Here is a 24,360-nt window from a genome sequence, read left to right as displayed (position 1 = left end):
TAAAGCGAAACATTTTTTTATTCGACGAAGTAAAAAAAAATAGGAGCGCTATAATAGCCGGCTGAGAAGATGAGGGCGGCTATTAAAAAAAACCATTAAAAAAATCAAAGTGAAATTGCCGCATGTGAACAAAAAACCACTACCGATAAAGCGAATTTTTGTTCAAACACCGTATTCTCATTTTACTTTAAAATTAGAGCGAAAAAATTTCAGGCCGGAAAACCACTCGCTTTTTCGCTCCCCCTTTTCCTGTTTCGGCGTGACCAAAATCACTACTCCAATTTGACTTCAAAAATCATGAAAATGTGTGCACAGATCTTAAAAATATAGCTGGCAGATTGTCAGAAAATAGCCGCAATAGATTCGTAGATCGGCAATCTAAAAAAACACTAAAAAGAGAGACCGAAAAAATTCGTCTTTTCATTGAAGGCTGATCTGTTATTTTTTGAATAAAAATCTGTATAAGTTATTGCTGCCTTTATTAGCTGATCTCAAATAACCTTCATTTGGAGTGACACACAACCATTTGACCTTATCTCTTTGAATTAAAGTAAATAAAAGTCAATTTCAAAGTTAGGAAGTCATTTTTGAGAGTGAGGTAAGTCAAGTGTGACCGAAAATTTAATGACGCGCATGAACAAAAAACTCGCTCCACTAGGAGCGAAAAATGACGTCACACATGCAATTCAGTTAAAATTGCATGAACGAATGAACAAAAAGTGGCTGTGACGTCATATGGCCGTAACAAAAATCATGACGACGAAATAAAAAAACATAGCAGGACAAGTCCTGACGTACAATTCAAAGAATTTTCATTGACTAAACAGAAAAACTAGACATAGAATAGACTATGATAAAAATTGAGAAAACCATTTTTGAAAAAAATCAGATCAAAAATGAGAAAAAAAACAGAAAACCAAAATCAAAGTGCCGCACGTGAACAAAAAAACCACTAGCGAGAAATAAAAATTTAATTCAAACAAAAACCTAGGCCTAGAATGAGCTGTGAATGGATTGGGAAAACCATTTAGAAAAAAATCCGATCCAAAAAATCGAAAAAACAGTAAAAATCAGAGTGAAATTGCCGCATGTGAACAAAAAACCACTACCGAGAAACCGAAATTTTGTTCAAACACCGTTTTCTCACTCTACTTTAAAATTAGAGCGAAAAAATTCACGCCGCAAAACCACTCGCTTTTTCGCTCCATTTCCTGTTTTGGCGTGACCAAAATCACTACTCCAATTTGACTTCAAAAATCATGAAAATGTGTGAACAGATCCTTAAAAAAAGACAGCGCCCCAATACAATTCAAATTCTTTGAATTGTAAATAAAAAACCAAGAGAAGGCCAATAATAGCCCCAGCTATCGCTGTTTGAATCTTAAAAAAGACAGCATCCCAATACAATTCAAATTCTTTGAATTGTAATTAAACCAAGAGAAGGCCAATAACAGCCCCAGCAATCGCTGTGCGGCTATTAAACAGAAGTCCATTCTCGAAAACAAAACCTGTAGAATCTCAATACACGTATAATCTCAAATACTCCTCCTGTAGAATCTCAATACTCCTCTTTGTGTCGCAAAAACTTCAAGAAAACCAGTGCTCCTCTTTGAGTTGTGAAAAAGCAAGAGAAGGCCAATAATAGGCTCAGCTATCTTGCGGCCATTAACAAGCAAATAAAAGTGTTTTCATCCAAACTATTTAAACGCTGTTTCATTTCGTCTTTGGCCATGTTAATACTAAAAACGTTTTCTCACTCTGAATAGCTCAATGAGTGAATCGGACATCCTCCATACTTGGGCATCCCAGACTAGCATGATGGAATCGGCAACAGAGGCAAACCACTTGATCACTTCCTTCATTTCATACCCATCCCTCGCCTTCGTAGACCCTTTCAGTAGACCTGATAACATGAAAGGCCAAAATATAGCGAGCAGATTGCCAGAAATTAGCTGTGATAGCTTGATAGACATACAGTCCTAAAATGCCAATGGAAAAAATGACCGAAATAGAGAAATTTCAGTTTCTTTACTTATTGCGGAGATGTCTGTCATTTTTGATTCAGAAGAAATCGTATCTCGTGAGTTGTTTTTTTAGCTGTGCTCAAGTAACCTTCAGTTAGAGTGGCATATATTCAATTGACCTTATCTTTTTCAACTAAAGTAACCCAAGTTGAGGTCCCAGACGGAAGCAAGTATGTACAGACCGAAGATGAACGCACGAGGGCGGCCTCGTGCGTTAAAATTACATAGTCTGGAAACATCAAAAAACGCACGAAGATCTGAACATGAACCCACGAAAGTCTGGTGAACGCACGAAAGTCTGGTGAACGCACGAAAGTCTGAACATGAACGCACGAAAGTCCGGTGAACGCAGGAAAGTCTGGACATGAACGCACGAAAGTCCGGTGAACGCACGAAAGTCTGGACATAGGCACCTTCCATCTGGGACGGTCTGGACATAGGTACTTTCCGCCTGGGACGGTCTGGACATACTTGCTTCCGTCTGGCGCCTCAGCCTGGGAAGCCTAACCGCAAAACAAAAAACCATTCGCGCTAAGGATCTTTGAAAAGCATACAAAAAAGGCGCGCAATCTGATGGTTTTAAGGCCAATGAAAACCAGTAAGAAAAAAATTTCAAATATTTAGATAAATACACAAGAAAGAGAGTTCTGGCAATATGTAGAAACTTCCTTAAAAAATAGCTCCATCAAAATCATGAAAATCACATTTTCATGTTATTGACAAGATCATGACATTCAACGTCGAGAAAGCCTATAAGATCATTTTATTATTTCTACCTATTGGAAAAATTATCGAAAAACTGGTTGCTTAGTCAGTTGAATTAGTATTTTGTATTAAAATGAGCAAAAGGAAACACATATTTGGCATAGGACGGCCGACGAGATTTGTCAGGTGACTTAGCATCAGTGATGCTAAAAAATAAAATCACAAACATAGCCGGCAGATTGCCGGAAAATAGCCGCGATAGACACGCGTGGCCTTCCATGAATTGAAACACCTAAAGAAATAAGATAGACAGATCGACCACCAGTCCTTTAATAGACCACAAGACTTTTTGGGTAGTAGCTTCGGACTGTCAATTTTTTGACACATACGTTCTATAAGGAAAAAGCCCTTAAGTAGCTATTTCAAAATTGTTATTCGAAACCAAAAACTCAACACTATTAATCACGAATTAGGGCATACAAGATGGGCACTACTTAGATGCACACTATTAACAAGTAAATCTTCATAAAAAATTAAAGTTCCATAAGTGAGTTCAGAAGTCATTTTTTTGAGTGAGGTAAGTCACGCAATTGACCTAAAAGCAGAAACGACGTCACGTACATAAATTTTATTAACTGCAAAGCAATAGAAGTCACTGAAGTCAATTCCAAGAAGTCAGGTCGTAAGAATCATCGATGGAGACGACGAATTAAAAAAACATAGCAGGACAAGTCCTGACGTACAATTCAAAGAATTTTCGTTGACTAAACAGAAAACTAGACCTAAAACGGACTATGAATGGATTGGAAAAACCATTTAGAAAAAAATCCGATCCAAAAAATTGAAAAAACAGTAAAAATCAAATTTAAATTGCCGCATGTGAACAAAAAACCACTACCGATAAAGCGAATTTTTGTTCAAACACCGTATTCTCACTCTACTTTAAAATTAGAGCGAAAAAATTTCACGCCGCAAAACCACTTGCTTTTTCGCTCCACTTCCTCGGCGTGACGAAAATCACTACTCCAATTTGACTTCAAAAATCATGAAAATGTGTGAACAGATCTTAAAAAAAAAGACAGCGCCCCAATACAATTCAAATTCTTTGAATTGTAAAAAAAACCACGATGTCCCCAATAATAGCCGCTATCGCTTCGCGGCTATTAAAAATAAACAAATACGCGTAAAACTCGAAACTTCAATATTTATAGAAAACAAAGAATTTAAGGCAAAAAAGTAACAAACTAAATTTAAGAAAGTTTACTTGTTCTCTATTATAGAGCCAATCTTGCCTGTCATTAAGGAAATTAAATGCCACAACAACAAAACTAAAATTGTGGCAAATAATAAACACCAATATTGCATGAAAGCAAAAAGTGGGCAGGTCAAAAAAACCATTAGCTATCAACAAAAAACTGTTGAAAGGTTCAGTTATGTCTCATATGAACACCGAGGGGAGCTATCATCAATGAGACTTGCTGACCAGACCACAAAAAAGTAAAATACGAAAGAGTATTAAAAATCAAAAAACTTTTAAAAACATGTACTGTTAATGTCACAACTACTAAAATCTATAAATTGGAGCGACAAAAATGAAACATTTTGCCACTGTAAAAGCCTGATGAGGGTTCTAATTAATTATATCGAGTGACCAGAAAACAAAAAACAAAGAAGAGCAGCACTGACAATTTGCTTTTTTCTTGAACACTAACACTGATAGGATCACAAAAACATGTAGTTATGACCTAAAAATACTGAACATTTTCACCTATGCAACATTAAATATGCAATAAGACTCGTTTTAAATGGCAAAATTTGAAAAGAAAACGAAACTGAAAAACAAACAAAACCGACTAACGTCGGGCGAATTGCTCTCAAACGACCGGCCAGCGGTTGGCTCCGTCAACAGCTAGCCACGGATTAGTGACCTCAAGGCCCTACCTCTTTATCCCGTTTCTGAAGACAAAACCAATTGGATCAGACAAAAAATCGGCCAAGTGAAAAATTTCATAAAAGACAAACAGGATTAATATATTTGCCACAAATTGCTTTTGAAAGCAATTAACAATGGTTTCCTAAAAAGTGCCTGTTAGATCATTTATGATAAAAATTATTTCAACTATAACTCATTGATAATGAGGATCAGAGATGATGACATTACGCTACATAACAGCAGCTGAAGTGCGGCATAAACAAAGAGAGAGAGAGAGAGAGAGAGAGAGTGTGTGTGTGAGAGAGAGAGATAAAACAAGAACGAGAAAGAGAAGCGAAGGAACCCTAACAAAAAGAGAGTGAGAGAGAAAGAGAGACATGAATATCTTCCACGATTGGATTCGACACTGCAACTTCTAGTTTTTTAACCTCGTTAATAAATAAATCATATAGAAAACGACTGAAAAACACAAAATTAAAAAAATTTTCAACTTCGCAATAAGAAAACATACCCGGCAGATTGCCGGAAAATAGCCGCCGTTGATTCCAATAAGCATGATTGGGATTGAAATAACAGAAGATATTGAAAAAAAAATTTTTGTACAAAAACATTTTTTTAAGTCCGATTTATTTTGATGACATTTCGTAGTTGAACATACTTCTGTTTCGTAGAGAGAGGCTACAGGGGCTACTATCAATAACAATAAGCATTAGAGAGAGGTAACTAATACTTACAGGAACGACGTTCAAATAGCGGGCGTCTAAAATTGGGCTTTATGGGTTTATCCCGTTTCTATTTCTGACTTCAATTTTTTATACTGACTCTGTTCATTTTTGAATTGCTTTGCTGAGCAACTGATGTTCAAAATCAGTTTTAGCAGAATGAGAGAAGAGAGAAACTAGCCTAGAGAAGTCAAAAAGATTTCACGCAAAATGTTGAAAAGGCAGCAAAATGAGGTAAAGCGAAACATTTTTTTATTCGACGAAGTAAAAAAAAAATAGGAGCGCTATAATAGCCGGCTGAGAAGATGAGGGCGGCTATTAAAAACGTAAAACCATTTTTTGTCTCGAAAGTTCTGTCAAGTAACCCATCTGCGAGACTTGAAAAATTTTGTTGGCCAGTAATGGTCGTTAGACTCAGTAAAGGACAAAAAACATTGAAAAATTTTGGAAAAATTTGCAAAATTTAAAAAAATCTTTCTAAAATTCAAGACAGTAATATCTTAAGAACCAACGAATTGTCTCAACAGACTATCCTGTATCACTGTTTCAAGCCTGAAATAGTTTCACAGGATCATAAAGATTCATACACTTGGAACAACAAAACTTTCCAAAATTTTGAAAAGCTCAATTTTTATCCAAAAATTACTAAAACTGGAGTCATAAAAATGTTGATCACCATCCCAATAACTCTTGAAACTATGCATGAGCTTATTGTCAAAGCTTGGAGGAGGTCCCAGGGCCTCTGTTGCCGGAAAAAGTCAAAAACATGAGAAAATTGCAAATATTTTAAAAAATTGCTTAAATTAGTGACATTAAAAATTTGAAGAACATTCCATTACATCTATAAACTGTGCAGTAATATATTATCAAACCCTAGAGGAAGTTTCGTGGCCCTTGAGGCTAGAAAAATCTAAAAGACGACATTATTCAAAAGACTTTAAAAAATTGCAAGTTTTACAGAAAAAAATTGCCAAAAACTTTTAAAATTAAAAAGTTGAAAATTAATCCATGACAATCCAAAAACTTTCAGTATCTTATTATCAAACCCTAACGTAGGTTTTCTCAACCTTGAGGCTCAAAAAAATCTGATTAATGGCTGTAAATTTTAAAAAAATTGGAAAAAAATGGCAAAAAGTATCAAAAATATACGAAAATTCGTGATATTAAAATCTTGCTAGAAGTACTATTTAATCTAGAAATTATTCAGTAACCTGTTTTCAAACCCTAGAGGAGGTTCCTTGGCTCTTGAGATAGAAAAATTCTAAAAAAACTACAAAATATTTCAAATTAATTGAAAAAAGCAAATTTTATCAAAAAATTGCTAAAATTTGAGACATTAAAAAAATGAAAAACTATTCCATTGCCATTGAAAATTTGTCAGTAACTTATTATCGAACCCCTTAGGATGTTTCCTGTCCCCTGGGTCTGGAAAGATCTAAGTAAGGTCTAAAATTTCAAAAAATTTGAAAAAAATTGCACGTTTTGTCAAAACATTTCTAAAATTCGTGATGTTAAAATGTTGAAACCATTCCATTACAACTAGAAATAATGCAGTAATCTATTATCGACGGGAAGGGGGGGGGGGTGGGTGTCACTGGGGGATGATTGGGGTGGCATCACTGGGGTGGGGGCATTAGAGCGCTGGGGGGCAATAGGGGGGGGGGTCAACAGGGGGGGGTCAACAGGGGGGGGGTCAACAGTGGGGGTGAAAAGTCAAAAGCGTCAGACGAAAAATCGGTCAAGCAAAAAATCGCATAAAAAAGACCGACAGGACTAATATAATTGGTACAAACTTCGTTTGAGAGCAATTAAAAACTATAAAGCCTCTTCGAGACTTTAAAAAGACAGCGCCCCAATACAATTCAGATTCTTTGAATTGTAAAAATCAAGAGCACCTGCGCCAAATAATTACCGACATTTGATTTGAACTTTTACAATATTCTGAATTCCGATGAAAATTTGTAGTTTACGCCGTTAATCACAAGCCTAAAAATTATGGCATTCTTGGTTGGATATCATTGTATACGTAAATCGATTAGATGCACGTGCAAAAAAAACTCTCTCAGAAACGGAAATATTGTTGGAACATTCAATCCGGATTCTTTTAAAGGCTCAAAAAAGACTTAAAGTGATTGGTTTTTGATTTCTTTTATTACTGCAGCGTGATTTTTATCAATAGTCTATAAATGATATCCCATTGACATCAAAAAATCAGCAATGGTGTGAAGATATCCTAAAACAAACATAATGCGGCAAGTCCTGAAATACCATCCCGAGAATTGAGGCAATTGATGTTTTGAACTTTAAATTTTTTGAGTGATAACACACTATGCTAGTCGAATAAGAGGCGCTAGATAGCTCAAACAAGCAAAAACATAGCTGGCAGATTGCCAGAAAATAGCCGCAATAGATTCGTAGATCGGCAGTCTTAAAAAAATTAGTAAAAAAGACAGACCAAACAAATTCGTCTTTTCATTGAGGGCTGATCTGTTATATTTTGATTTAAAATCTGTATAAGTTATTGCTGCCTCTATTAGCTGATCTCGAATAACCTTCATTTAGAGTGACACACACCCATTTGACCTTATCTCTTTGAATTTAAGTAAAAAAAAGTCAATTTCAAAGTGAGGAAGTCATTTTTGAGAGTGAGGTAAGTCAAGTGTGACCAAAAATTTAATCACGCGCATGAACAAAAAAACTCGCTCCACTTAGAGCGAAAAATGACGTCACACATGCAATTCAGTTGAAATTGCATGAACGAATGAACAAAAAGTGGCTGTGACGTCATATGGTCGTAACAAAAATCATGACGACGAAATAAAAAAACATAGCAGGACAAGTCCTGACGTACAATTCGAAGAATTTTCATTGACTAAAAAAACTAGACCTAAAACGGACTATGAATGGATTGGAAAAAACAATTAGAAAAAAATCCGATCCAAAAAATTGAAAAAACAGTAAAAATCAAAGTGAAATTGCCGCATGTGAACAAAAAAACCACTAGCGAGAAAGCGATTTTTTGTTCAAACACCGTTTTCTTACTCTACTTTAAATTTAGAGCAAAAAAATTCACGCCATAAAACCACTTGTTTTTTCGCTCCATTTCCTGTTTCGGCGTGACCAAAATCACTACTCCAATTTGACTTCAAAAATCATGAAAATGTGTGAACATATCTTAAAAAAAAGACAGCGCCTCAATACAATTCAAATCTTTTGAATTGTAAAAAACCAAGAAAAGGCCGATAATAGCCCCAGCTATCGCTGTGCGGCTATTAAAAAAGGGCAACAATTAAAAAAAAAACTTCCTTTCCGAAACGAATTTTTCAATTTTTTTATAAAAGCAATAACAAAATTTTAATAAAATTTTGACAATATGAATTTTTCAAATGCTTGCGGGGCGATGAATGACGGATACAATGCCCACAGGGAAAAAATGAGAAAAACAAAAAACCAAAATTTGAGACCTCAATGACGATGAAGCACGTGACTATAAAACAAAACATTTCAACACAGCATAACCTAGACCGCTAGCTGTAAAAACAGCTACTTATTATTGCGATTAATGAAAAAAGACAGATATAACAAGGTCAGGCTAGGTTCAAAAGTTTTAAAAACAGTTCATATATAAATTTGGCATAATTTAAACATAACCGACTAAACGTCGGAAAAAATGCTCTCAAACGACTAGTGGGAGCTCTAATCAATTACAGTTGCTTCAGTCGGGGGGGGGGGGGGGGTGGGTTTGGTGGGGGGGGGGTTAAAGGGGAGCCGAAAAGGGACTGAGAAGTTCAATTGTGGGCGTCAAATAACCGCATTAGAGGTTAACGTATACCACTATTAAGATTTCAAGTGAAAATGGCACAATTTTCAGCGCACTTTTCGTTTTACTTTTAGTATTAAATTGCTGTCAACCAAATTCAGCTGCTTAAAATTGCGACTGAGAGAGATTTTTAGATCACGCAAAATGCAAAAAGTCAAGGGCGTAAAAGTCACTCGAAAAGTCAAAACGGTCAAGCAAAAATTTTGCATAAAAAATACAAACATGTTAACAATAATTGCTTCTCTACGAAAGCAGTTACTAATAAAATCAGCCGAAAACTGAATACAAAAATCATTTAACTTGGAGCTCCTTATTTGGCCAATTAGACGTGTCTTGAAGGAAACTAAACTGCAGACAACCAAAAAACAACAGGTGGCTCTTACGTTTTGTTGAAAACAAATAATGCCTAAACCATAACAAAATTTGCTATTAAAAGAAATCTTTGTTTAAACTTGTGCCAGATTAGCAATCGATGAGATCTGTTATGATTGAGATTAGTAAGATGGCAAACAGAAAAGGGCAGAACTCGAGTAATGTTTTTTAAAACCACAAAAGAAACCAAAACTGTCAATTAAAGACGATATGAAATACACTAAGTACAAGGGCAACAAAAACCCAAACAGAAAGTGTGAATCAAAACCATCAATTAGGTTCCTTTATGCCTCAAATGCAACAACTAAGAACTGTTATTAACATATTAATTGATTAGAAAACAAAAACATAACCGACTAACGTCGGGCGAATTGCTCTCAAACGACCGGCGAGCGGTTGGCTTCGTCAGTAGCTAGCCACGGGCTGAAACAGAGCTGAAAGGCTCTAAGAGCACTTAATGCCCGCTGGGCGCTACCTGTTTATCCCGTTTTTGAGGACGAAAAGTCAAAAGCGTCAGACGAAAAATCGGTCAAGCGAAAAATCGCATAAAAAAAAGACCAACAGGACTAATATAATTGCTACAAACTTCGTTTGAGAGCAATTAAACATAACCGACTAAACGTCGGAAGAAATGCTCTTGAACGACTATTGGGAGCTGTAATCAATTGCAGCCCGCTTCAGTCGGGGGGGGGGGAGTGGAGTCTAAATGGGTCTAAGAAGTTCAATAGTGGTCTTCAAATAACCACACTAGAGGTTAACTTACACCAACATTACGATTTAAAGTGAAAATGGCACCAATTTCGGCCCACTTTTTATTTGACTTTTAGTATTGAATAGCCGCCAATTGAGTTCAGCTGCTGGAAAATGTGATTGAGAGAGAATTTTAGATCACGCGAAATGCAAAAAGTCAAGGGCGTAAAATTCACTTGAAAAGTCAAAATTGTCATGCGAAAATTTTGCATAAAAAAGACACACAATTTTACAATAATTGCTATGAACTACGTTCAAGAGCAATTAAACATTAAAAATGATGGGCAACGTTGAAAATTTTTTATAGAAATGAGTGACTATAAGAATGGAAAGTTTACCACTAAAAACTATGCAGTAACCTACTATCAAACCCTAGAGGAAGTTCATTGACACCTAGGGCTGGAAATCTCAAAAAATGGCAAAAAAATCGAAAAACTTGAAAAAAACTGTGAAAGTTAGTATAAATTTGCGTGTTTTTGTTTGGAGTACCAAAACATAAAACTGGTAATCTTAAAAAGTTGAAAACTGGAACAAAGACAATAAATATCAACAAAAATTGAAAATAATGGAGAGTTTACCGCTAAAACTATGCAGTAGCCTATTATTAAACCCTAGATGAAGTTCCTTGACAACTAGGGCTGAAAAACACAAAAAATGGCAACAAAATTTCAAAAAGTTGAAAAAAAAACTGTGAAAGCTAGTATAAATTTGCGTGTTTCTGTTTGGAGTACCAAAACATAAAACTTGTAATCTTAAAAAGTTGAAAACTGGAACAATGACAATAAATGTCAATAAAAATTGAAAATAATGGAGAGTTTACCACTAAAACTATGCAGTAGCCTATTATCAAACTTTAGATGAAGTTCCTTGACAACTAGTGCTGAAAAACTTAAAAAATGGCAACAAAATTTCAAAACGTTTGAAAAAAAACTGTGAAAGCTAGTATACATTTGCGTGTTTTTGTTTGAATTACCAAACATATAGCTCTTGAAATGGTCTAAAAAAGTGCTTAAGTCTTGGAAAAATTGTTTATCAACTTTAGGTGGCCTCAGTTTCAGACTGGCCCAACAAAAATCCAAAAAATGACAAAGGCAAGAAAAAGAGCAACATTTTGGGCTCATAAACTCCTAAAAATGACCTTTCGACCTTAAACTATGGCCTTCCCGGTAGCTTCATCTAAGGGCCTCTAATGAAATTTAATTATTGACCTTTATGGAAAGGGCCTCCAATGAAACTTAATGCCCGCTGGGCGCTACCTGTTTACCCCGTTTTTTACTACAAAAAAAAACAAATGGGTTAGACAAAAAATTGGTCGAGCAAAAAATCGCATAAAAAGACCAACAGGACTAAAATAATTGCTACAAACTTCGTTTGAGAGCCACTAATAAGGATAAAAACCAAAAAAAAATAAAAAATAAAACTAATAATGTTCTCAAAAAAACCAATGTCAAATACCCAAGTCTCCTAATTTTGAACTGCAACAGCTGAAAGACAAAATAGGGAAAAGTAATGCCTATAGAACAATAAATAATGCTTCTTATAATCATAGAACAACAAATAATGCTTCTTACATCAAAAGCTCAGAACGGCGTTATAGTGGAGGAAATCAACGCCGAAATAAACAAACAAAAACCAGCAAACAACAGGCGTCGGACAGTGTTCTTGACCGTGTTCAGTAATCGCTCACAACCACTTTTATATTAGCCACAGACTTAATTAATGTAGAAAAGCAATTTCAATCGCATGAAAAATTCCAAAGGTCCCGAATGAAAAAGTCACTCGAGATGTGCAAATGAAAGAATCTTCTAGGAGAAAACGGTGAAGCAGAAATTTTGCATGAAGAAGACACTCTTTCTCGCGTATAAGCCTTTATATTAGCAGCAGACTTAAATTTGGAATGTGAGCAATTTAGTTTAAGCAAAAATTAAGAAATTCAACATAAAAAGTCTCCTGATATCGAAATGCTAGATCAAAAAGCAAAAAGAATGTTGAGAATTTTATTAATACAATACGAAGTTAAGAGTGTTGAAGTTGAAGAAGAAATAAGTTTCATTATTTGGAACTGGCGATTCACAGTTTTCTTTAGCGATCTTCCAGTCAAAATTATACCCTGAAAGAAAATCAAAAACTCAAAATAAAGAAATCTTTTGCCGCAAATACAGAAAAATTGCAAATATGAATACCTTTTCTTTTACTTTCAAGAACCAATCTTCAAAAATAGCTGAAATGTCAATAACTTAAAATTTAAACTCCTGAAGAGTAATTGAAAATGTTTATTTCAATAAACAAATTAAAATTCTCAAGAAAAAAATTGTATAAATCGGACAGAAACAGTCAAAATTGATTCATTATATATATTTATTTACTGTAGTCACCTTCAAAGAGTTTTTCTGCAAAAAAACTTTAAAACAATTAAAAGTATGAGCCAAATGGACAAAAAAACTATTCAAAGCCAAAAAGTATTCTATTCAACGCACCTAATGAACAAAACTTATCTTTTGCTCAGCAAAGGTCTGCCCACACTGTAACTTTAGAATTTTTCAATATTGGTCAAAACGCCGCCTGAACACATAGTACTTTTTGTTAAAAACCTCAAGAAAACCGATACTCCTCTTTGAGTCGTAGGAAAAACCAAGAGAAGGCTATCGCAGCTGTTCCCCATAAATGACAGTTGACAATTAGTTTGTACTTCTCTACCAAATCCCTCAGCTCGGAACCGTGATTTTTAGAGCTTTGATCAATTCTTCAGTCGTTTTTGAAAAAATCCTGGTAAAACCGGGCAATACTCATTTTCAAATTTGGAAAAACCTTTGTTACCGTTGAAACCCGACACGTGACATGATCAGTTCTACGACGTGCGATGATAAGCTTATGATAGGGTGTGATGAGAGGGTGACTCAGGATATGTTTATATTATATAGACCCAGAGGCACGTTTGGAGACACTAAAGGAGTAGCTTCGACTCTGACAAAAATTGATTCCATAAACTAATATATTAGGTCGCGTATCATATTTGCGTCGGAAACTCGTTGTTTTTTAATCAATAGTTTTCCTGAGCAGTGACTCATAATTTTGTGTTCAAATTGAACAGTAAATCCACATGTAACAATGATCATAATTTTGCAGAGACAAAAAATAAATATATAGACATGAATATTAACGGATGAACATAAAGAATTTACCTGGTGTGTCCACAAGATAGCAGTTCTCGAGAATATGTGCATCGGACACCAGCACGTGATGCAAGTTCTCAAGGAAGTCGTTGCCAAAGTTGTGCAAATCTCTGAATGGCCTCTTCGGGTCTGATACCAAATTCCTCCCGCTCACTCGCTCGTCCTCCCGACCCTTGTCTATTATGGAGAAACCCGTTGTGGACCTGTAGGATAAAAATCAAACATACCCGGCAGATTGCCGGAAAATAGCCGCCGTTGATTCCAATAAGCATGATTGGGATTGAAAGAATAGAAGATATTGAAAAAAAAAATTTTCTAAAAAAAAAACTTTTTTTAAGTCCAATTTATTTTGATGGCATTTCGTAGTTGAACATGACAATGTCGATGCCTTCTGGGGGGATCGTTTGGTGCTCGGTTGGGGGGCGTCGACTTGCCTTCCTTCGGATTTTTCTACTCTGTTCTTTGATGTTTCAAAACCTTAGTCCTCAAAATTACCTTAATTACATTGTTGTCACGTGCCCCTTTGGTTTCAAATTTCTTGTGTTATGAATCAATGTTTGTTAGTTTACAAGGATTATGACAATTTTGCGGTAAAATAATTAGCGCCAATCAAAAAGAAGATTATCGATGTCGATAACATTCTCGGGGCCTGCCTTACCTAACCTGGTTGGATTGGTTTCGGGAAAACATGTGCTAATCTCACAGCTGGGCGGGTTAGAAGACCTAGAGCGGTTTTTACTTCACAAGATCTAGCAGTTTGGTCGGGGCCGGTGAACGTCCTTGTCACGCGTTCTAGGGGCCAAATTCCTCTGGGAGTCCACTCTTCCAGTACCCAAACAATATCGTTGACTTCAAGCTTTGATTCTGGGTTGGTCCACTTCCTTCGGGTGTTCAGGGTAGGCAAGTATTCTCGGACCAGCCTCTTCCATATTGCTTCCAATCGTTGTCTGATCTGCGTCCAACTTTTCGTCTTCAGTGAAGGGTTCTCATTGAACACACAGGCTGGTATGTTAGGGAAAGCTCGACCAATAAGGAAATGATTTGGGGTTAGTGGATCTTCGTCTTCGTTGTCGCTTCTGACGTGGGTCAAGGGGCGTGCATTAACTAAGCATTCTGCTTCTGCGACAATGGTTGTGAAGACGTCCCAAGTCAATTTGGCAGAACCCAAGTTCAGAAGAAGAGCTCGTTTTACTATCTGTACGAGCTTCTCCCACACGCCTCCAAAGTGAGGAGCAGATGGAGGGTTGAGGCGCCATTCAACTGACTGGTTCAACAAGTTGTTCTTGATAAAGTCGTGGTCCAACTGCAGATTTTGTCTTCTGATTTGTTTTCTGGCTCCCAGGAAGTTGCTTCCGTTATCACTGAGTAAGAGCCGTGGTTGTCCCCGTCGAGCAATGAATCTGCGGATGGCTGTCATACAAGCTGATGTTGTCAGATCTTCTGTCACTTCCAAGTGTACTGCTCAAGTCACTAAGCAGTTGAAAAGACAGATATAGGCCTTCTCTTCTTTGCCTCTTTGAATAACGGTGAAGGGCCCAATATAATCAAGTCCTACATTCGTGAAGGTTACGGGTGATTCGTTTTCTGGAAATCGGGCATCAGGCAGATCTGCCATAGGTGGCTGAAGACCTTGTCCTTTAAAACGTCTACATTCAAAGCACTTGTATGAAATGCTGCGTAAGGAGTCTCTTAGGCCAAAAACATAGTAACTTTGCTGTACAAAGTTTTTGACATACTCTCTTCCAAAGTGCATGCAGATTTCATGGCACTTCTCCAGGAATAGTCGGGCGATTGATTCCTTTGCGTTAAGGACAATTGGATGCTTTGTGTTATATCCCAAAGTACTTCTCTTTGTTCTGCCACCAACTCTTAAAATATTATCCTTCAGAAAGGGTGAGAGCGGCAGAAGTTTGTCTTTGGATGGCAAATTCTTGTTTTTATTCAAGAGAGCGATTGAGGGACCGAATGAATTCTGCTGAGATACTTGAAAAAGGTGGTTCCTGGCGTTTTCGACATCGTTGATGTTGAGTGCTCTTTTGGATTTAGTTCGCAAGATTTCGATGAACCGAAACACTTGGGCTGTTGCTTTTAACAACTTCGTCCATTTTGAGAAATTTTTTGCTGCAACCACTGGTTGAATTGTTTGTCGCGCCATTGTGGTGTTTGTCTTCTCGGTGTTGAGAAAAGTGCTCCAGCTTTCTTTCGGTTTGAACAAAAATGCTGGTGGGCTCAGCCAATGCTCTTTAATGTCAGCAGGAAGAATACCTCGAGAAACGTGATCGGCTGGATTGCATTTCCCACTGATATGTCTCCAGCTGCTGGTTGGCGATTGACTTTGAATTTCGCTAACTCGGTTGCCCACGAAAACTTTAAGTTTTTCTGAGTTTTTGATCCAAGCCAGGACAGCCATGCTGTCACACCAAAATGTGGTATCTTTGAACTCTATAGTATGGTGTTTCTTGATGAAGTGAGCTAAACGGGTTCCAAGGACGGCGGCTTGAAGTTCGAGTTTTGGGATACTTAGCTGCTTGATTGGAGCAACTTTGGCTTTGCTCATTAGGAAGCTACAAGATACGCCGTTTTCAGAGATAATTCGGGCATAAGCAACGGCACCATAGGCTAGTTGAGAAGCATCCGTAAAAACGTGTAGTTCATAGGCTTTTCTGGTCGCTACGTCTAGTGTTAGGCAGCGAGGGATTTCAATTGGGCGAGAGCACATGTAATTGTCTATCCATGTTTGAATTGATTTAATCTTCTCCTTTGGCAGGCTGTCATCCCATGCTAGACCCTCTTTCCATATCTCTTGTAGTACAGTTTTCAGAGTGATGATTACGGGCGCTATAATCCCTAGCGGGTCAAAAAGGCATGCGATTAGAGATAGTAGTTTTCGAACAGTGTAATTCTCTGCGTTGGTTTCAAATTTTGATGGTTTCTGATGGAAAAATTTGTCAGTTGATTTATTCCATTGAACACCAAGTACGCGGTGACAGTCCTCGCTACTTTCTTCACCATCGCTGACATTGTCTATGGCTGTTTGCACGTTGGAGACAAACTTTGTCAAGTTAAAGCCGGCTCTCATGAGGGTTTTCTTCAGCGACACTACGGCTTCTTGTGCAATCTCAACCGTTTCGAAGGAATGTACAAAACCGTCCATGTAAAAACTATTTTTAACAAGATTTTGAATCGTTTGGTTCAGCGCAAAATCGGCTGCCGTTTTCTGGAGGACAAAAATAGCTGTTGATGGTAAGCATCGAGCGCCAAAAATGAGACGGGTGTACTGGAATTGCTTCACACTGTGATTGGTGGGCCAGAGAAATCTCATTGAAGGCTGGTCTTTCTCAATTATACCTACTTGCATAAACATCGCCTCAATATCGGCGCTGACTGCAACTGGATTTTCTCTGAAACGAAGCAGGAGACCAACCAGATTGTTGATCAGGTCTGGGCCTGTCAAAAGGTTACTGTTCAGAGAATTCCCTTTAAAAACAGATGCAGCATTTGAAACTCGCCGTACCTTTCCAGGCTTATTGGGGTTGGTGACTGGGTGATGTGGTAGGTATCATACGCGGCTAGGGGCAATGCTAGAGAAAATAACTGGCTTGACATATCCCTTCTCGATGTCTGTATCGAGTGTCTTCTGATACATCTCTTTCAGCAGCTGATCTTTGTTTAGTTTCTTTTCGAGGCTTTGAATTTGTGCCTTGGCTACAGGATAGTTGTTCTCCAAATTTACTTTTTCTTTCCAGAGAAGACCGATCTCGTACCTCTCGCCTGTGTGACGCACTGTATCATTCAGTATTTTAAGTGCTCTGGTGTCATCTTTTGACAAAGGCGTTTCATTTTCATTTTCCGTTCCCGATGAATCTATCTTCCAGAAGCTGGTTATATAATCTGCCAGAGGATCTTCATTTGTTGTGAGCGTCAATTCTCTGTCGAATGCTTCATAGCTAAGAGAAAGGAAGTTGGTTCTTTGTTGTTTCTCATGGCCGAATTTGATTGGACCAGTTACAGTCAAGCCTAACAGATTTCTGATTGCAAATGGCGTGTTTTTGGGTCCCTGTAAAAACTCTCTTTCGAGGATGTACTGTGTTGCGTCAATTCCAAGTAATACTTGGATGGGATTGTTTTCCAGTTGGGAAAACTGATGTGTTGCAAATGGGGATGTTTGCTGCAAACATCATTCAGTTCTAAAACGGGGGCGTCATCAAAATGCCAATTGTTAATTGAATACACGTAATTCAAGCGAAACAGTGGTTTGTTGCTGTTAAAGGGTCCAATATCAAGTTGTACAAGTTTGGCTTCCATTGAGGAATCACCAAAGGCTGTCGAAACGCTCAGAGTTGATTCTGGGCTCGTTCGTGCTGCATTGAGTTTGGTTACCATGGGATCGAAAACATACGATATCGTGCTGCAGCTGTCAAGTAAAGCATAACATTCGCATGTTTCGCTGGGACCGTAAAGTTTAATGGGAACCATTGGAAGCTGATTTCTAATTTTTCGAGGGAAAACTGGCGTGTAGTTTGGTGATTTTGTTTCTTTGCTGATCTCGTCAAAGGACTCGCACAGTGGTAATTCGTGTTGAGTAGCGTTTGTTTTTTGCTGTGAGACGTAATTGTTGTCATGTAGCATTGAGTGGTGTTTCCGTGAACAATGTCTGCATGAAACTTTCGATGGACATGTTTTTGCGTTATGGGTTGAGCTAAGACAATTGTAGCAAAGAAAATTCTTCTTGACTTCAGCATTACGTTCAAACGGTGACATTTGCAGAAATTTTGGACACTTCCCTATGTAATGGTCTCCTTGATCGACCGGACAGTTTGTACTTCTGTTTTGTTGAGACTCGTGCTTCTTTGGATTGAGTGGTTTGTGAACAAAACTACTGTTGTTGCTTTCAAATGTTTTTGCTCTGTTAGCGTTGTTGTGATGATGTTCGTTTGCGTTCTGGTTATTATTGTTCGGGTTTTGGTTGTGGTGGTTCTTGTTGTAGCCAGATTGGCTAAATTTTTGGTTTCCGTTTCTTTCTTTGTTTTTGAAATTAGATTTATGGTTAAATTTACCTCTATTGCGGTCGTTCTTGTCGTGATTTCCGTTGTTCGTTTCGTTGCTGGAAAAGCTGTTGTCCTGTAGATGTTCACAGGCTCTAGCCTGTTTATCCATCCATATCGAGAGGTCTTCCAATCCTGGAAATGGACTTCCATTGTCGACTAGGTGTTCACTCCATTTCATTTTCAATGACCATGGTAGCTTATCTCGGGCGATCCGGACTAAATAGGTAGAATTCAAGTCTGCGTAAAAACCATGTGCATTAAATGTCTGGACTAGTTTTCTCAGGAAAGAAGCGTAGCTTATCAATGTTGCGTGGTCGTTTGCTTGTGATCTCTGCCACAGTTCGAGTTCTTTGGTGAGGGCGGCGACAACGTGTTGAGGATTTCCAAAGCGTCTTTCAAGTTCCGATAAGGCATCATGATAGAATCCGGGGTTACAGAGATATTCCGAAATGGCTTCTCTTGCTGGTCCAACCACCAATGTTTGCAGGTAGCTCATTCTTTCATTGTCAGTGATGTCACGGTTTTGATGAATAGCTGAGGAAAACATGCAGGACCATTCATTCCACTTCAGTGGGTCTCCGTCGAACTTTTGTCTTCGTATGTCTGGCAGCTTCACTGAGCGATAGTTGTTTCGAAAGAATGACTGATGATGATAGCTGTCGGAGTATTGTGGACGCGCAGTTTGCTGATTAGCTTTATTTCCATTGTGGATTGGTTGTTGGTGACCATTTACATTTTCCGAAGAGGGTTGTTGACGGTTTGTACAGTTATTATGTTGAACATATTGTTCACGTGCCGTTGGCAGTTGCTGATGGAGGCCTGGTGGATGTATCATCTGCTGAGTTGCAGGGGGTACGAAACCCTCTTGGCAGTAATTTTGTTTTATTGAGGCCTTTTGGTGGTTTTGGGCAAGACTTTCAGGCCAATTATTTACGACGCCAAGTGAGTTGAGCGATTCCTTTTCCTTCCACTTTGTGAGATGCTGTGTGCTGTGGCGCGGTTGAAAATGTGTATGGCTTTGTGCAGGAAGGATGTTTTGCGCAACGCGATGATGAATTAAAGGACCATTTGCTTCGGGGTTCATAATTGAAAAACCCTGGTTGCTGCTGAGGCTGCCGATTGGTTGCGAATAGCTACAATGCTGGTTTATGCCAGGAGTTGATAATGGGATTTATGTAGAAAGTTGGGTTGAACAGATTTGTTGAGGATATGCATTGCTTTTGGCGTGTGATATTGTTGAGATTTCTCTTAATTGGCATGCAACGTTTTGACTTTCTTGTAAGCTTGCCACCACCTCTGTGATTCCACGGCCCTCTTTCGGTAGGAGACAAGGTTCTGGTGTCTTTTGACGGAATATGTTATAGGATTCTCGTTGTTGCTGACTATTCAGACAATTCTGCGTCTTAATTTGTAGCATTTTCTGCCTAGAAGGTAAGTATATTCCCTCAGGGTTTCGTGTGTAGTTCGGCTGCACGTTGTTTTTTCTTAGGTTATTAGGAACAATGGAAATGGGATTTTCGGTTGTCCAATTATGATCACCAGATCCGTCTAGATGATTTACATCGTTGTTATCAGATTCATCTTCTTGTGAAATGACGTTCTGACTTGGGAGATCTGTTTGTGGGTCAAAATCGGCTTCTCCACCCGTGCATGCGCCCCATTTTGGTATGCTTCAGTTCCGCAAATTGTATTTGCCAATCGTTGTTGTTGTTGTTTCATTTTCTTTGGTTTGGATTTTCGTTCCTCCTGAGAATTCAGCAGTGTCTTTTGAAGAAAGGAGAGTGTTGTTTTGGTTGTCAACATGCCTGCTTCCGGTGGTTTTTTGCTGATTTATCCTCGAAGTGCTTGAAACAGCTGACATTCGACTTCTAAGTGATGATCTGCTACTTGCTCTGGAGGTTTCTTTTCTCATCGAAATTTCGTGTTGCTTGACAATTTGCATTATTTCAATTTTCATTGTAGTTAGCTTCTCTGCCTCTTCAAGAGGTTCCAAGACTTGACTGCTTTCGGACTGGGCCATTACCTCCACGATTTTTTCTGTTTTTTCGACATTTCGGATGAATTCCTGAAACGTCTGTGAAACTATTTCTGAATCAAGATTGTCTGATATTTGCCTCCTTATTTCACTCTCAAGCAGTTGCGCGTTTTTAAAGCGTTGGTGGAAAAGCTTGACAGTGCTATTTATGCTTTGCTTGCTATTTCCGAATTTTGATTTCTTTGTTAGTGTTGTCTTCATTTTTTGTTGCTCTTTATATGTTTTGGTCTGTTTGAGGGGTAAGTTCGTCAATTTAGAATTCTTAATCCAATAATCTAGGATGTTATTGGGGGCTTAAGGGGATAAATTGCTGACCTTAGGTGGTTGATATTTGTCAATTTGGATGACGTTGGTGGACACACGGATAATTTTGTGGCGAATTTTGGGGTGAGCTTGGAGGGCACCTTGCTTTTCTTCGAGGGTTGAGTGAGATCAACTTGAGTGAACTCGGGGGCTCTTTGAAGAGCTTTGGATGACCTTAAGTGGACTCTGGGTGGCCTTTGGGGGGCTTTGGGTGATCTTAGTTGGTATTTTGGGTGACTTTGGGGGGCCCTTTTGACCTTGGGGGTAATCTTGGTGACCTTTTGGGCACTTTGTGTGACCTTTGTGGGCACTTTTTGGTGACCTTGGGGGCACTCTGGGTGACCTTTGGGGCATTTCCGGTGACCTTGGGGGGGGCCTTTGGGTGACGTTGGGGGCCTTTTTGTGACCTTGGGGGCACTCTGGTTGACCTTTGGGGCACTTTGTGTGACCTTTGGGAGCACTTTGGGTGACCTTGGGGGCCCTTTGTGACCTTGGGGGGTAATCTTGTTGACCTTTTGGGCACTTTGTGTGACCTTTGTGGGCACTTTGGGTGACCTTTGGGGCACTTTGTGTGACCTTAGAGGGCACTCTGGGTGATCTTTGGGGCACTTTGTGTGACCTTGGCGGGCACTCTGGATGACCTTTGGGGCACTTTTGGTGACCTTGGAGGGGCCTTTGGGCGACGTTGGGAGGCCCTTTCGTGACCTTGGGACACTCTGGGTGGCCTTTTGGGGCACTTTGGGTGACCTTGGGGGCCCTTTGTGACCTTGGGGGGTAATCTTGTTGACCTTTTGGGCACTTTGTGTGACCTTTGTGGGCACTTTGGGTGACCTTTGGGGCACTTTGTGTGACCTTAGAGGGCACTCTGGGTGATCTTTGGGGCAATTTTGGTGACCTTGGGGGGAGCTCTGGTTGACCTTTGGGGAACTTTGTGTGACCTTTGGGGGCACTTCGGGTGACCTTTGGGGCACTTTCTGTGACCTTGGGGGGCACTCTGGGTGACCTTTGGGGCACTTTTGGTGACCTTGGGGGGAGCTCTGGTTGACCTTTGGGGAACTTTGTGTGACCTTTGGGGGCACTTCGGGTGACCTTTGGGGAACTTTGTGTGACCTTGGGGGGCACTCTGGGTGACCTTTGGGACACTTTTGGTGACCTTGGGGGGGCCTTTGAGCGACGTTGGGGGGCCTTTTTGTGACCTTGGGGGGCAATCTTTGTGACCTTTGGGGCACTTTTGATGACCTTGGGGGGCACTTTGGTGACCTTTGGGGCACTTTTGGTGACCTTGGGGGGCCTTTGAGCGACGTTGGGGGGCCTTTTTGTGACCTTGGGGGGCACTCTTGGTGACCTTTGGGGCACTTTTGGTGACCTTGGGGGGCCTTTGGGCGACGTTGGGGGGCCTTTTTGTGACCTTGGGGGGGGCACTCTGGTTGACCTTTGGGGAACTTTGTGTGACCTTTGGGGGCACTTCGGGTGACCTTTGTGGCACTTTGTGTGACCTTGGGGGGCACTCTGGGTGACCTTTGGGACACTTTTGGTGACCTTGGGGGGCCTTTGAGCGACGTTGGGGGGCCTTTTTGTGACCTTGGGGGGCACTCTTGGTGACCTTTGGGGCACTTTTGATGACCTTGGGGGGCACTTTGCGTGACCTTTGGGGCACTTTGTGTGACCTTGGGGGGCACTCTGGGTGACCTTTGGGACACTTTTGGTGACCTTGGGGGGCCTTTGAGCGACGTTGGGGGCCTTTTTGTGACCTTGGGGGGCACTCTTGGTGACCTTTGGGGCACTTTTGGCGACCTTGGGGGCCTTTGGGCGACGTAGGGGGGCCCTTTTATGACCTTGGGTGAAAGATGTAGTCGACTGGTTGAGGCTGCAGAGATGTACGGTTGGCCGGATTGCACTGGCTGGCTGCTGGGTTGGTGTAGATGTCGACTACGGCTTGGATGTTCCACTGGTGGAACAATGAAGTCGGCTGGTTGAGGCTGCAGAGATGTCCGGTTGGCCGGATTGCCCTGGCTGGCTGCTGGGTTGGTGTAGATGTTGACTGCGGCTTGGATGTTCCACTGGCGGAACGATGAAGTCGGCTGGTTGAGGCTGTAGAGATGTCCGGTTGGCCGGATTGCACTGCTTGGCTGCTGGTTGGTGTAGATGTTGACTGCGGCTTGGATGTTCCACTGGCGGAACGATGAAGTCGGCTGGTTGAGGCTGTAGAGATGTACGGTTGGCCGGATTGCACTGGCTGGCTGCTGGGTTGGTGTAGATGTCGACTACGGCTTGGATGTTCCACTGGTGGAACAATGAAGTCGGCTGGTTGAGGCTGTAGAGATGTACGGTTGGCCGGATTGCACTGGCTGGCTGCTGGGTTGGTGTAGATGTCGACTACGGCTTGGATGTTCCACTGGTGGAACAATGAAGTCGGCTGGTTGAGGCTGCAGAGATGTCCGGTTGGCCGGATTGCACTGGCTGGCTGCTGGGTTGGTGTAGATGTCGACTACGGCTTGGATGTTCCACTGGCGGAACGATGAAGTCGGCTGGTTGAGGCTGTAGAGATGTCCGGTTGGCCGGATTGCACTGGCTGGCTGCTGGGTTGGTGTAGATGTCGACTACGGCTTGGATGTTCCACTGGTGGAACAATGAAGTCGGCTGGTTGAGGCTGCAGAGATGTCCGGTTGGCCGGATTGCACTGGCTGGCTGCTGGGTTGGTGTAGATGTCGACTACGGCTTGGATGTTCCACTGGCGGAACGATGAAGTCGGCTGGTTGAGGCTGTAGAGATGTCCGGTTGGCCGGATTGCACTGGCTGGCTGCTGGGTTAATGTAATCTTTGCAAAAGTTTCACCGGACCCGAATTTTATAATATAACAATTTGAACTGCAATTAATTTTAACAATCGCTTAGCTGAGAACCTGTTTTTCTTCAAAAAAAGGAGAAATCCTGAGTTATAGTTACTCAAACCCTATTGATAATTGGTGACTACGCCTCTTCAGGGAGGGCGGGGGGGTGGTGTGTTATTTGACCCGAGAATCAATAAATGGAGTGATATAAAAAATATATAAGTTCTCAAAGCTTATCTGATTTGTCATTTCCAACATTCCACGTATTTCTTTTTCAATGTAGCTTCCTTTCCACCCTCTTTAGCATCTGTGTTGACCAACTTGTCCACAGAGGAGGTTGCTCTGCTGTTCGGGTTGGATCTGTTCGTTTGAAGCGCCAAATGACAATGTCGATGCCTTCTGGGGGGATCGTTTGGTGCTCGGTTGGGGGGCGTCGACTTGCCTTCCTTCGGATTTTTCTACTCTGTTCTTTGATGTTTCAAAACCTTAGTCCTCAAAATTACCTTAATTACATTGTTGTCACGTGCCCCTTTGGTTTCAAATTTCTTATGTTATGAATCAATGTTTGTTAGTTTACAAAGATTATGACAATTTTGCGGTAAAATAATTAGCGCCAATCAATAAGAAGATTATCGATGTCGATAA

The 24,360-nt window shown here is 40.0% G+C and overlaps 1 protein-coding gene across 11 annotated transcripts in view; it reads right to left on the bottom strand.

Moving 5' to 3' along the window:
• LOC142336094 (EH domain-containing protein 1-like) overlaps positions 1-24,360 on the bottom strand; it is a 179,469-nt gene that overhangs the window by 26,062 nt on the left and 129,047 nt on the right. For all 11 annotated transcript variants that reach the window (XM_075384636.1, XM_075384632.1, XM_075384629.1 and 8 more), the window contains 2 exons: positions 13,509-13,702; positions 1,758-1,903 (listed from right to left, as the gene is read on the bottom strand). In XM_075384636.1, coding sequence (XP_075240751.1) covers positions 1,758-1,903; positions 13,509-13,702 — 340 coding nt within the window. The remainder of the gene's footprint in view (positions 1-1,757; positions 1,904-13,508; positions 13,703-24,360) is intronic.

Source organism: Convolutriloba macropyga, chromosome 3 (assembly GCF_964194025.1).
Source record: "Convolutriloba macropyga chromosome 3, txConMacr16.3, whole genome shotgun sequence".
NCBI classification, from domain to species: domain Eukaryota; kingdom Metazoa; phylum Xenacoelomorpha; order Acoela; family Convolutidae; genus Convolutriloba; species Convolutriloba macropyga.
Note: the sequence above shows the minus strand (reverse complement) of the source record. Positions and strands in the feature narration are given on the sequence as shown.